Source organism: Xyrauchen texanus, chromosome 27 (assembly GCF_025860055.1).
Source record: "Xyrauchen texanus isolate HMW12.3.18 chromosome 27, RBS_HiC_50CHRs, whole genome shotgun sequence".
In the NCBI taxonomy this organism is placed as follows: Eukaryota; Metazoa; Chordata; class Actinopteri; order Cypriniformes; family Catostomidae; genus Xyrauchen; species Xyrauchen texanus.
In genome coordinates this window covers 42,464,792-42,479,791 of record NC_068302.1, presented here as the reverse complement: position 1 = coordinate 42,479,791, position 15,000 = coordinate 42,464,792, and the positions used below count along the sequence as shown (strand labels likewise).

The 15,000-nt window shown below is 35.3% G+C and overlaps 1 protein-coding gene across 2 annotated transcripts in view; it reads left to right on the top strand.

Moving 5' to 3' along the window:
• LOC127620826 (voltage-dependent anion-selective channel protein 2-like) overlaps positions 1–13,195 on the top strand; it is a 19,490-nt gene extending 6,295 nt beyond the window's left edge. For both annotated transcript variants that reach the window (XM_052094082.1, XM_052094083.1), the window contains 8 exons: positions 1,382–1,453; positions 4,100–4,149; positions 4,891–5,043; positions 5,334–5,386; positions 8,609–8,836; positions 9,907–10,057; positions 10,313–10,370; positions 12,581–13,195. In XM_052094082.1, the coding sequence (XP_051950042.1) occupies positions 1,382–1,453; positions 4,100–4,149; positions 4,891–5,043; positions 5,334–5,386; positions 8,609–8,836; positions 9,907–10,057; positions 10,313–10,370; positions 12,581–12,672 (857 nt within the window). In that variant the 3' untranslated portion in view covers positions 12,673–13,195. The remainder of the gene's footprint in view (positions 1–1,381; positions 1,454–4,099; positions 4,150–4,890; positions 5,044–5,333; positions 5,387–8,608; positions 8,837–9,906; positions 10,058–10,312; positions 10,371–12,580) is intronic.
• Positions 13,196–15,000: the final 1,805 nt, after the last annotated feature.

Below are 15,000 nucleotides of genomic sequence, written 5' to 3'. Positions count from 1 at the left end.
TCGGGATGCTTTGCTGCTTCAGGACAACTTGCAATAATTGAGGGAAATCCTTAAGTGAGTTGAAGCTGAAGCGCAGCTGGATTACGCAGTGAGACAATGATCCAAAGCACAGGAGTAAGTCCACCTCGGAATGGCTCAAAAGACGCTAAATTAAAGTTTTGAAGTGACCTAGTCAAAGTCCTGACTTGAACCCGAGTGAGATGCTGTAGCAGGACCTTAACCTGGCAGTTCATGCTCGAAAACCCTCCAGTGTGGCTGAACTAAAGCAGTTCTGGAAAGAAGAATGGGACAAAATCCCCCCACAGCGCTGTGAAAGACGGATCTCTCGTTGTCTGTTATAGATAGCACAACCATCTATTGAGTTTAAGGGGGCAGTTAGTTTTTCACATGGGTGATATAGGTGTTGGATAACTTTTTTGCTTCAATAAAAAAATATATATATTTGAAAACTGCATTTTGTGTTTTCTCAGTTTGCCTTTGTTTAATGTTATATCTCGTTTGATGATTTAGTATGAAAAATACACAAAAATAGAACAAATCAGGAAGGGGGCAAATACCTTTTCACAGCACAGTATATATAAGTTGGACACACAATGTATGTGCTGACGGGACGTTTTCCATAGTCGCATTTTTCTTTGCATGCACTTGCTGTAATTTAACATGCTTGGATATCTTATCAAAATATATATAAATAAAAAAAAACAAAGTTTAAAAACAACAATTGGCAAAAGATATTTTCATTTAACCGATAGTTTCATAAAGCAACTATCGACACCGATTAATCGGTAAAACCGATATTTCTGGTCAACCTCTAGTAAAAATAGAAAATAAAACCTTGCCCATTAGGTGGCAATATGCAGGAAGAATGTGGATCGACAACATCAAAAAACAATAATGTGGAAGTGAAAGTAAAAGTGGAGATTTATAGTAAATATGGATGATGAGAAATAATGTGATGAGAGAGATTAAGAATATATAAAATAAATGATGAGAGCATTTTCCATTTTGGTGAACTATTTCTTTAAACTGCAGAATGTCTTGCCCCATAGACTTCCATTATAAGTGTGTAACAGTAAACACAATTGCTTGCTTGTTTTTTATTGCCGGTGGTAACTGACAGCATTGTCACAGATGCTGGACATAGAGCAAAACTTTCAATGAACCAAAAATATTCCCTTAAAGACCCGTTTTCTCTTTGTGTGTCTATAGAGGTGAACCTCACTCCTGTTGTTGTGTGAAGATAGTTCCAGTGTAGCCGTGTGTGGTTACACTGGAGGAATAGAGTTGCACAACTCGGTAGCACATTTTCAGTCTGCTGACTAACTTATGATTTTGTGTCTCATATTGACTAAAGTTTCTCTTTCTCTCTCTCTGTGTTCAGCAAACATGGCCGTTCCTCCTGCATACGCTGACCTCGGCAAAGCCGCCAAAGATATCTTCAGCAAAGGCTATGGTGAGTGACGTTACAGAAACGACATGAAAGCCCCATGTGCTAGTCAACCAGGGCAGCATGAATATAGCTAGCCCAATCCTTCATAGTAGATACATGAGAGCAGCTGGTCATTATAACGGGGATATTACCACAATATTAATCAATACTGACCTGCTGTCCAATGACAGATGGGTTAGTGGGAGGAAGTCAGGAGGGGCTCTTGAGGGGCCACATTTCCTCCATGAGCCTTATGGGAGTCGATGCATTCTCGAAACAATCTCACACACACACACACACACACACAAACAAACAAATGTGTATATATAATATATGCTCAGTAAATACAGAAAGGCAAGGCACAACATTTTTACAGTACAGATATTATTTGCATGTTCATATCCTGCATTTGAAAAAGGATCCAATACTGTGTATTGTACTATATATATATATATATATATATATATATATATATATATATATATATATATATATATATAATATATAAATATATATTTATTATGGAGGGCCCAACAGAAAAATAAAATATAGAAATATAGAATATGTAGACAAAATAAATATAACTATATATATTAATAAATCTGTAAATCTGAATATATTGTTATAAATGCAAAGGTATTACAATTATATATTCAGATTTACAACTATTTTCTCTATAACTATATATTCAGGATTTATAATGATATATTCAGGATTTATAACTATATATTCAGGATTTATAATGATATATTCAGGATTTATAACTAAATCCTTAAACTGGAGTAATATGATTAAAAAAACCTAGAAATGTTCCTTTCTGATAAAAACAAGACGTGATATTAAATTTTTTAATTTGAGTCAAAATAGACGCCCAAATTTCTCACCACCTGCAAATTATTCAGGACAATTTGATTAAGTGCAGACTCAATCTCAAATTAATGTTGTGTTTTCGAATCACAGAACCAAGAGGTAACATATATAGAGAAACAAAATTGGCCCTAATAGGGAATCTTGCGGAACACCAAAATGTATTGTTGAAGAGGAGGACACCTCATCTCCAGCAAACACTATACATGTCCTATTTGACAAATAAGACACATACCAGTCTAAAGCCCCCCAGATATTCCCACCCATCTCTTTAATGTATCAATTAAAACTGAATGATACACTGTATCAAACGCTGAAGTTAAATCAAGCAACACTAAAATGGAGCACTCTCCAGCGCCCTCCACCATCAATAAATCATTGGTCACTCTAAGTTTCTGTTCTGTGATTTTCTCTAAAACCTGACTGAAATTTCTCAAAAATATTGTTATCCTTCACTACTCCAACAGTTGCATCACTACTGCTTTCTCTATACATTTTTAAGTGAAAGGTAATTTTGAGATTGGTTAGGGTTAAATTCTACCTCCCCCTTTTCTCCTCAATTTGGAACGCCCAAATCCCAATGCTCTTAAGTCCTCGTGGTGGCGTAGTGACTCGCCTCAATCCGGGTGGCGGAGGACGAATCTCAGTTGCCTCCACGTCTGAGACCGTCAATCCGCGCATCTTATCACGTGACTTGTTGAGCGCGTTACCCGCGCTTATGGAGGCCTCACGCTATTCTCTGCGGCATCCACGCACAACTCACCACGCGCCCCACCAAGAGCAAGAACCACATTATAGAGGTTACCCCATGTGACTCTACCCTCCCTAGCAACCAGGCCAATTTGGTTGCTTAGGAGACCTGGCTGGAGTCACTCGGCACGCCCTGGTTTCGACCTCGCGACTCCAGGGGTGGTAGTCAGCATCAACCCGCTGAGCTACTCAGGCCCCAATGTTAGAGACCTTATTAACAGAAATGTGTTACAATCTATCGTACAAAATGCAGCACTAGACACTGGGTTAATCAGATTATGAATTGTATTGAATAAAAACCTAGCATTATGACAGATATCAGTTATCAGTTCTAAAAAATACGCAGTTCTAGCAGCTATAAACGTCTTATTGCACTAAGAGATCCTTCATGTGCTCAAAGTGAACAATAAGTGTAGTGGGCTAAAGCTCCTAACTGGTAATCAGAAGGTTGCTGGTTCGATCCCCACAGCCACCACCATTGTGTCCTTGAGTAAGGCACTTAAATCCAGGTTGCTCCGGGGGGATTGTCCCTGTAATAAGGGCTCTGTAAGTCACTTTGGATAAAAGCGTCTGCCAAATGCATAAATGTAAATGTGATTTCAAAGCACGTTTGGCCTTCCTACACATTTACATTTACATTTATGCATTTGGCAGACGCTTTTATCCAAAGTGACTTACAGAGCACTTATTACAGGGACAATCCCCCCGGAGCAACCTGGATTTAAGTGCCTTGCTCAAGGACACAATGGTGGTGACTGTGGGGATCGAACCAGCAACCTTCTGATTACCAGTTATGCGCTTTAGCCCACTACACCACCACCACTCCTACCACAACCTACACTTTCCCCTTAAAATGTGTATATCATTGTTTATCCAAGGGGATTAATTTACTTCTAACCTAGTTCTTGTTTTGACTGGCAATTGAGTCTTTTGAGTCTATTGAAATCTTTTAACTGATCTATGGCATCTAAAATGTTGTCGCTCTGAATAGGAACGTCAATGTAATTCAGCAAAAAGTACTTATTCATAATACTCTCTCTGTGTCTCTTTCAGGATTTGGAGCAGTTAAACTGGACCTGAAGACCAAGTCACAGAGTGGAGTTGTGAGTCTCTCTCTGCTTCATACTTCACTTTGAAATACTTCACTGTGGTTGTACCATGATCCAGTGATGGTTTTAGATGATAAATGTACCATATTAATACCAAGGTACTTTTTTAATACGTATTTGTTTGTGTTCACGTGTCGCTTCTTTTCATGTTTACCCATGTCCATCTCCCTTCCTTTTGTTTTGATTACTCGTGTGTGTGTTTGTGTGATTGTGGTGTTGATTCATGTCCTCCACCGCTGCTCTTGTCTGTATCTGGGTCAGAACCGTTCTTCTGGAGCGGGTCTTGATTATGAGATTTGACATGAATCTGAATGAGTGTGTTTGTATCTGTGTATCTCTTTCCTAACTTCCTGTTTTTATTCTCTGTCCTTGCTTTCTGTGTTGGACGTCGCTGTCAGATGGTAAGACTGAGATGACAGACGATGAAGAAGAAAAGTCTCTCTATCTTTACAGGCTACTGCTCGACCTCCTCTGCTGATTTTCCATTTTCTATCATGTTTTTGCACTAATATTGATAAAGGTTTAAGGTCTGATTGTATTTTGGCAATGGAGTGTTAGAATGGCTTTAATTTAAACACAGATTATTGACAAGGACACTCGTATAATCCAATTAAACCCATATCATATCTTGAGTTCATGTTTTATCCCAGTTCCAGTTCAGTTCCTTCAGCTCTTCAGGGGCCGGTTGCACCCAGTACCCTTTTTCAAATTCTCTGTCTCTCGTTTGTTGGTCAGGAGTTCTCCACGGGCGGCTCCAGTAACACAGACTCTGGGAAGGCAGCTGGAAACCTGGAGACGAAGTATAAAGTGAAGGAGTTGGGCTTGAGCTTAAACCAGAAGTGGAACACCGACAACATTCTGACCGCTGAAGTGACTCTGGAAGACCAGGTGAGTCCAGGTCACATATTGATAACGAACAGAGGCCCTAAAAAGTATTTGGACACCTGTCATTGCACTAGATAATAAAACAACAAAGCAAAGCAAGTGTCATTTATTATTAAGACAAATCAAATAGCACATGCGTAAAACCTCAAGCATCATTTGTTGCTTTGATATTTTGACCTTTACTGCAATGAAATACATTAGCTGCTACTGTATATATAATCCTGGCAACGAGTTATTGATATAAAGGGTGGGATATGTTACTGTGTGGTCTGGTTCTTTCTTTCTCTGTAAAGCTGGCTAAAGGTCTGAAGTTGGGATTGGATACTTCTTTTGTGCCCAACACTGGGTAAGTCAACTCTCATGCTTTATAACTATATTTATAACTATATATTCAGGATTTATAACTATATATTCAGGATTTATAACTATATATTCAGGATTTATATCTATATATTCAGAATTTATAATGATATATTCAGATTTATAACTATATATATTCAGGATATATAACTATATATTCAGGATTTATAACTATATATTCAGATTTATAACGATATATTCAGATTTATAACTATATATTCAGGATATATAACTATATATTCAGGATTTATAACTATATATTCAGATTTATAACGATATATTCAGATTTATAACTATATATATTCAGGATATATAACTATATATTCAGATTTATAACTATATATTCAGATTTATAACTATATATTCAGATTTATAACTATATATTCAGATTTATAACTATATATATTCAGGATATATAACTATATATTCAGGATTTATAACGATATATTCAGATTTATAACTATATATATTCAGGATTTATAACTATATATTCAGATTTATAACTATATATTCAGATTTATAACTATATATTCAGGATTTATAACTATATATTCAGATTTATAACTATATATTCAGATTTATAACTATATATATTCAGGATATATAACTATATATTCAGATTTATAACTATATATTCAGATTTATAACGATATATTCAGATTTATAACTATATATTCAGGATTTATAACTATATATTCAGGATATATAACTATATATTCAGGATTTATATCTATATATTCAGATTTATAACGATATATTTAGATTTATAATGATATATTCAGGATTTATAACTATATATTCAGATTTATAACTATATATTCAGGATTTATAACTATATATTCAGGATTTATAACTATATATTCAGGATATATAACTATATATTCAGGATTTATAACTATATATTCAGGATTTATAACTATATATTCAGGATATATAACTATATATTCAGATTTATAACTATATTTTCAGATTTATAACTAAATATTCAGACTTATAACTGTATATTCAGGATTTATAACTATATAGTCAGGATTTATAACTATATATTCAGATTTATAACTATATTTTCAGATTTATAACTAAATATTCAGACTTATAACTGTATATTCAGGATTTATAACTATATATTCAGGATTTATAATTATATATTCAGATTTATAACTGTATATTCAGGATTTATAACTATATATTCAGATTTATTACTATATATTCAGATTTATAACTATATATTCAGGATTTATAACTATATATTCAGATTTATTACTATATATTCAGATTTATAACTATATATTCAGGATTTATAATTATATATTCAGATTTATAACTGTATATTCAGGATTTATAACTATATATTCAGGATTTATATCTATATATTCAGAATTTATAATGATATATTCAGATTTATAACTATATATATTCAGGATATATAACTATATATTCAGGATTTATAACTATATATTCAGATTTATAACTATATATTCAGATTTATAACTATATATTCAGGATTTATAACTATATATTCAGGATTTATATCTATATATTCAGAATTTATAATGATATATTCAGATTTATAACTATATATATTCAGGATATATAACTATATATTCAGGATTTATAACTATATATTCAGATTTATAACGATATATTCAGATTTATAACTATATATATTCAGGATATATAACTATATATTCAGGATTTATAACGATATATTCAGATTTATAACGATATATTCAGATTTATAACTATATATATTCAGGATATATAACTATATATTCAGGATTTATAACTATATATTCAGATTTATAACGATATATTTAGATTTATAATGATATATTCAGGATTTATAACTATATATTCAGATTTATAACTATATATTCAGGATTTATAACTATATATTCAGGATATATAACTATATATTCAGATTTATAACTATATATTCAGGATTTATAACTATATATTCAGATTTATAACTATATATTCAGGATTTATAACTATATATTCAGGATTTATAACTATATATTCAGATTTATAACTATATATTCAGGATTTATAACGATATATTCAGATTTATAATGATATATTCAGATTTATAACTATATATTCAGGATTTATAACGATATATTCAGATTTATAACTATATATTCAGATTTATAACGATATATTCAGATTTATAACTATATATTCAGATTTATATCTATATATTCAGATTTATAACTGTATATTCAGATTTATAACTATATATTCAGGATTTATAACGATATATTCAGATTTATAACTATATATTCAGATTTATAACTATATATTCAGGATTTATAACGATATATTCAGATTTATAACTATATATTCAGATTTATATCTATATATTCAGATTTATAACTGTATATTCAGGATTTATAACTGTATATTCAGGATTTATAACTGTATATTCAGATTTATAACTATATATTCAGATTTATAACTGTATATTCAGGATTTATAACTATATATTCAGGATTTATAACTATATATTCAGGATTTATAATGATATATTCAGATTTATAACTATATATTCAGATTTATAACTGTATATTCAGGATTTATAACGATATATTCAGGATTTATAACTGTATATTCAGGATTTATAACTGTATATTCAGGATTTATAACTATATATTCAGGATTTTTAACTGTATATTCAGGATTTATAACTATATATTCACTATATATTCAGGATTTATAACTATTTTTTCAGATTTATATAAACTGTATATTCAGATTTATAACTATATATTCAGATTTATAACTATATATTCAGATTTATAACTTAATATTCAGATTTAATATACAGATTCACAATTATATATTAAGATTTATAACTAAATATTCAGGATTTGTTACTATATATTTATAATGAAAAATAGTTATAAATCAATAGAAATCTATCAATATTATTTATAAATTAATTTAAAAGAATATTTATTTTTATTTTCTTACTTGTAAAGACCTTGGAGTAATACAAGAGACAGAATGCAAGCAAAGCTATGTAGGTAACATAGATTCCCCAAATAAGTGGTCAGTTAATCAGCGTTGCTATGGACAAAAGACATTATTACGAAATATTTGACCACTGAATGCTATGACTGACCAATCAGAATCATGTATAGCTGTGTAATAAATCCCAGTAATTATTCTGCTTTGTGTTTTTTGTCTTCTGCTCTGATATCTTCAGGAAGAAGAGCGCTAAACTAAAGACGGGTTACAAGCGCGACTACATGAATGCCGGCTGTGATATAGACTTTGACCTGGCCGGACCGACGGTTCATGCCGCAGCGGTTCTGGGTTATGAGGGATGGCTGGCCGCTTATCAGATGGCCTTCGACACGGCCAAGTCCAAACTCGCTCAAAACAACTTCGCTTTGGGCTACAAGGCGGGAGACTTCCAGCTACACACTAACGTGTAAGAAAACAAACAAACACAAGATTATTTGCTTTTTAAATTAAAAGTACCACATTTAGGGGTCTGGGTATCTCAGCGAGTATTGACGCTGACTATCACACCTGGAGTCGCGAGTTTGAATCCAGGTGTGGGAGTGTGCTGAGTGACTCCAGTCAGGTCTCCATAGCAACCAAATTGGCCCAGTTGCTAGGGAGGGTAGAGTCACATGGGGTAACCTCCTCGTGGTGGTGGTGATTAGTGGTTCTCGCTCTCAATGGGGCGTGTGGTGAGTTGTGTGTGGATCGTGGAGAGTAGCATGAGCCTCCACACGCTGTGAGTCTCCGCTGTGTCATGCTCAACGAGTCACGTGATCAGATGCGTGGACTGACGGTCTCAAAAGCGGAGGCGACTGAGACTCGTCCTCCGCCACCCGGATTGAGGCGAGTAACCGCGCCACCACAATTGAGTAGCGAAGTAGTGGGAATTAGGCATTCCAAATTGGGAGAAATGGCGATAAAATAAATAAATAAATAAAAAAGTACCACATTTAAAGTAATATTTCAACTAAAATAGAAAATGTCAGCCATACTTTTTTCTCCCAATTTGGAACGCCCAATTCCCAATGTGCTTTTAAGTCCTCGTGGTCACGTAGTGATTCGCCTAATTCCGGGTGGCGGAGGACGAATCCCAGTTGCCTCCACGTCTGAGACCATCAACCGGTGCATCTTATAATGTGACTTGTTGAGCGCGTTGTCATGGAGACATAGCGCATGTGGACGCTTCACGCCATCCACACGCCCCACCAAGAACGAACCACATTATAGCGACCACGAGGAGGTTACCCATTGTGACTCTACCCTCCCTAGCAACCGGGCCAATTTGGTTGCTATGGAGACCTGACTGGAGTCACTCGGCACAACCTGGATTCAAACTAGCGAATTAGGGAACCCCAGGGGTGGTAGTCAGCGTCTTTTACCACTGAGCTGCCCAGGGCCCCTCAAAGCCATATTCCTTTGCCGATGAGATCTAATTAACAAACAGTATTCAGTCTGTTGAAGATAACCGTGCTGTTGTGTGTGTGTGTGTTGTAGCAATGATGGTACAGAGTTCGGCGGTTCCATCTACCAGAAGGTAAATGATCAGTTGGAGACGGCGGTGAATCTGGCGTGGACCGCCGGCAGTAATAACACACGCTTCGGCATCGCTGCCAAATATCAGCTGGATAAAGACTCCTCCATCTCTGTGAGTCTCCAAAATACAATCACACATCATAAGATAATCATTCGGTTCTTCTAGATCTGACCATGGGTGTAGATTCCATGGAGGATAGGGGGGGGAGGTAACCCCCTCAATAATCAAAACAAGCAAGTACAACCCCCCCCCCCCATTATTTATACCATGATCAGTGGAAACAAGTAACAATTGCTTCACGCTGTGACTCTCGTTAACGAAAGCTTTATGACTGTTTGTGTTAATTGTTTGTGTGTCTCTCTACAGGCCAAAGTGAATAATGCCAGTCTGGTAGGAGTTGGATACACACAGAGCCTCAGGCCCGGTACACAATCGCTCTATTACACTACATGTTTCTATGAAAAGCTGTACTGTATATGTGCTTTGGAGACATTACATTATAAACTAGGTGTAATGGCACTATTGTGTTTTTGAGCAAAACAATTAGCCTTTATAATGATGGTGATGCGGTGGCTTCACACACTTTTACATTCTGTAGTTATTAACAAAATACTTTGTGGTTAAATTAATGTATTACACTCTTAATACAATATAGTGTATTTATGTTTTTATTTTATTTAAAAAAATATATATTTTTAGTATTGTACAAATTATACTGATAAATAAAATAAAAAATAATAATACTAAAATAATTATTTTCATTTTAAAATAAAAATAATAAATACTCAAAAATAAATAAATAAATAAAGTCAACTACATTAGTTCACATGAATTTTTCAGCACTTATAAAGTTAATTTCAACATAAACGAATACATACATTTTTTTAAGTCGTATATGTTAACAATAGTTAATGCATTATGAACTAAAATAAACTAAAAAATGAACAATTGTATTTTTTATAAATGTACCTAACATGTTTAAAAATATTGTGGTTCATTGTTCGTTTTATGCTTTAACTAAGGTTAACAAATATAACCTTATTGTAAAGTGTTACCTGAATAATTATGAATAAAAATAAGAATAATGAATAAAAAAAAATATTTAAAACAATAATACTCATAATTAAATAAATAATGGACACACTTTACAGTAAGGGTGTATTCATTAACATAGTTAACTACATTAGTTCACATTAACTAACAATTAATAATACTTTAAGTGCATTTATTCATCTTTAAGTTCATTTAAACATAAACAAATACATTTTTAAAAGTTGTACTGTATATGTTAACATCTGTTAATGCATTATGAACTAACACAAACTTACAATAAACAATTATATTTTTTAATATATCAACCTTAAAAAGATTTTTACAAATAAAATAGTTCATTGTTAGTTCACGATACCTGATGCATTAGCTAACGTTAACAAATATAACCTTATTGTAAAGTGTTACCTAAATAATAATACACAGGTCTACCAACAGTAATTAATTAAAGCTGCAAGCAGCGATGAACGGGCCCTCGCACCCTGTGCCAGGGGAATGCCACTCCAATTATTTTGGCATTTTTTAGCACTTAAATGCTGTTAAGAGTGTATCACAGTGTAAAACATGTCATTTCCTGTTGCCAGTAGGTGGCGCTGTGACTATAACTGAATATTGGCACGTAGATGTATTCAGGCCGGGACTCTTATCAAACATGTGACGTTTGGGGCAGATTGGACATTGTATGTTTGAGTTACAACAACTTCCTGTTTCATGGCGAAACATCGAAATATGTCAGGCCGTCACGGCCACGGCGTGCAGTGAAAACTCAAAAGCTTCGCAATGTAGCATCGCCAAGGACTTTAGATTAGATGGACCAAATATGAAGTAGATCTGATGAAATCTCTTGGAGGAGTTTGTTTAAGTACGAGACCTGGAAATGGCAAAAACTGACCAAAAATGTAAGACAAAAATCAAAATGGCCGACTTCCTGTTGAGTTTAGGGCATGGACGCAAGAGACTTTTTTGTAGGTATTGGCATGTTACACATGTGTACCCATTTTCGTATGTGTAGGTGAAACGTAGCGTAAAGCGCACATCGTTGAATGTTTGTAGGTGGCGCTATTGAGCCATTTTGCCACACCTAATTCTGAAACCCATATCAGATGTAAATGTTCAGCACTTCTGATGCATGTGAAAAATTTAATGAGTTTTCGAGTATGTTTAAGTCCTCAAAAATGCGATTCATTTGGGAAAAAAATTATAAATGCTAAGAAGAACAATAGGATCCTCGCACCATCGTTACTCGGGTCTTAATATATACCTGTACGAATAAACTCAAGTTACTTCTTGATAAGTCCGTGGTAAAACATTACTGACTACAACATAGCTTCTGCTCTACAATCTGATTGTATGAGCCATGTTCATGTTCACATGTCATTTGAATTCTCTATCAATGGACCAAACATAAACGGCCGTCATGTTGGCTAACAAGCTAAATTACTTATGCACGATTACAGTGATTTTACAACAGCTGAGGGCGTCATGTTTATCGCAAACAGCCCTTTATTGTGGTTATACCCGCTGTTCAAGTGGCTTATTGCGTCTGTAAGTGACTGATATTGGATTGTCTTGTTTTTGCTCCAGGTGTAAAGCTCACCCTCTCTGCTCTGATCGATGCAAAGAACTTCAACGCTGGCGGACACAAGGTTGGCATGGGCTTTGAGCTGGAGGTGTAAACATGGAAAGACTAAAGACGAGAAGCAGAGATGAAAGAAGAGAACCCACAGTGAGCAGCACGATTGCAGCGCCTGCGAATATACACGTCCCATTTCACCCAGAATTAGTTAGCAGATAGACCTTAACCAACTGGCCTTAAACCCCCTACAGCACCTCATTCTATTTGAAAACTAGTCACATGACGCGTGATGTTCCTGTCTACACCATGACATCTGATCTGTGTGACATCTGTCTCTGATCTGATGTGCATCTTGTTAACAGAGTTTGTTAAGGGTAATGATAAACGAAAAGTGACACCTCTCTGAATGTCAAAGCCCTCTCACTTACGTTTGTCCACTTTAATCCTTTATAACGCTCATTGCCAAACCTATATTTTATCATTGAATTTGTCTATGTTTGTGGGCTAGAGTAAGTCAAGGACAGTGTTTATTTTGTTTTGTTTTTTCCTAAATTATGTTAAAAGTTCATGACTTAAAGAGGAAACTGATGTTGTGTAACTCAATAAAGAGGATTGTTAACGGACTGAGTTTGTGCCTGAAGTACTTAAAGGTGTAGTGTGTAATATTTGCAGTGTTACAAATACAATATAAATACAATGCAATTAATCCATTATTTGGTGGAGATCCCCGTCCTGTCCAACACAGCAACATTAGCTCAAACAATGGCGTTCATTTGGGGCGGGACTTTCTGTTTTATGACCAATGGAACACCCAATATTGCGGATGTTGAAAAGGAAGTCCCGTCTTACAGGTAAAAGAGCCAATCAGCGATCTGAGCCAAAGAAGCACAATTTATTTTTCTACCCAATTTGTAACGCCCAATTCCCAAAGTCCTCGTGGATGGCGTAGTGACTCGCCTCAATCCGGGTGGCGGAGGACGAATCTCAGTAGCCTCCGCGCCTGAGACCGTCAATCCGCGCATCTTATCACATGACTCGTTGAGCACGTTACCGTGGAGACGTAGCGCGTGTGGAGGCTTCACTCTATTCTTCGCGGCATCCACGCACAACTCACCACACGCCCCATTGAGAGCGAGAACCACATTATAGTGACCACGAGGAGGTTACCCCACGTGACTCTAACCTCCCTAGCAACCGGGCCAATTTGGTTGCTTAGGAGACCTGGCTGGAGTCACTCAGCACGCCCTGGATTCAAACTCGCGACTCCATGTGTGATAGTCAGCATCAATACTCGGCTACCTACCAGCTGGATACCGTTACACTTGTGTTGGGTTATGAATTTCATTCAGATACATTTTGGAGCGCAACTAAACACGAAACCGAGCATTTACATTTATGCATTTGGCAGACGCTTTTATCCAAAGTGACTTACAGTGCACTTATTACAGGGACAATCTCCCCGGAGCAACCTGGAGTTAAGTGTCTTACTCAAGGACACAATGGTGGTGGCTGTGAGGATCAAACCAGCAACCTTCTGATTACCAGTTATGTGCTTTAGCCCACTACGTCACCACCACTCCATCGCTAGAAGCGTCTGTCATTTTTGCACTTGCATCTTTAAGGGTCCGAGAGGAGGTGGATGGTCACAAAAATATAAATAACCTTATCTAATATTATAATCTGACCTCAGGGACTAATAAAAGTCATTATAATTATCTTTATATAAAAACAATACCTGCACGCTTGTCTCTGTTTCCTGAATGTTTTTTTGCACTAAACTCTTCAGTCAGCTCTCAAATGTCTTGCTCTCATCAATCACAAGCTGAGACTCCACTACACACACACATACACACTCACACACACGTACACACACACGATGGAAACATGCAAATTAATGCAAAGTCATTAACTGCCACTTTGAGTACAGTAACAGCCAGTCACACATGTCTCACAGACACACTGATGGTTTAATTCTGGTCTTATGTCGAGTGTAAATTAGGCAGGCTGGTGATATTTGGGGGTCTGTGGGGCAGCAGATGGGGGTCCAGGGATCGGTGATGTTCACCCCCCATCAGGACTGCCACTCACTGAACTTTATTCTGGAAAATCACACACACACAAACACAATATCAATACAGAGCAACACCCTAGTTCATACTATAAAAACAACACTTGTGTACTGAACTGTTCATTTTCACACATTTATTGGTTTTAGCCACAATGTCCTTTAAATTTAGTAAAAGAAAAATTAGATATATAATCATTCATTTTAGACCATTTTATTTTCGCTGAAATGACATATAATTTCAGTTAACAAAATAACATATTTTAGTTGACGATGTTGTGCAAAATGACAAAAACATGTAGCAAACTTTAAGACCAAACTTCAAACAAATAAAAAAATATTCTGAAAAATGTATAAACTACT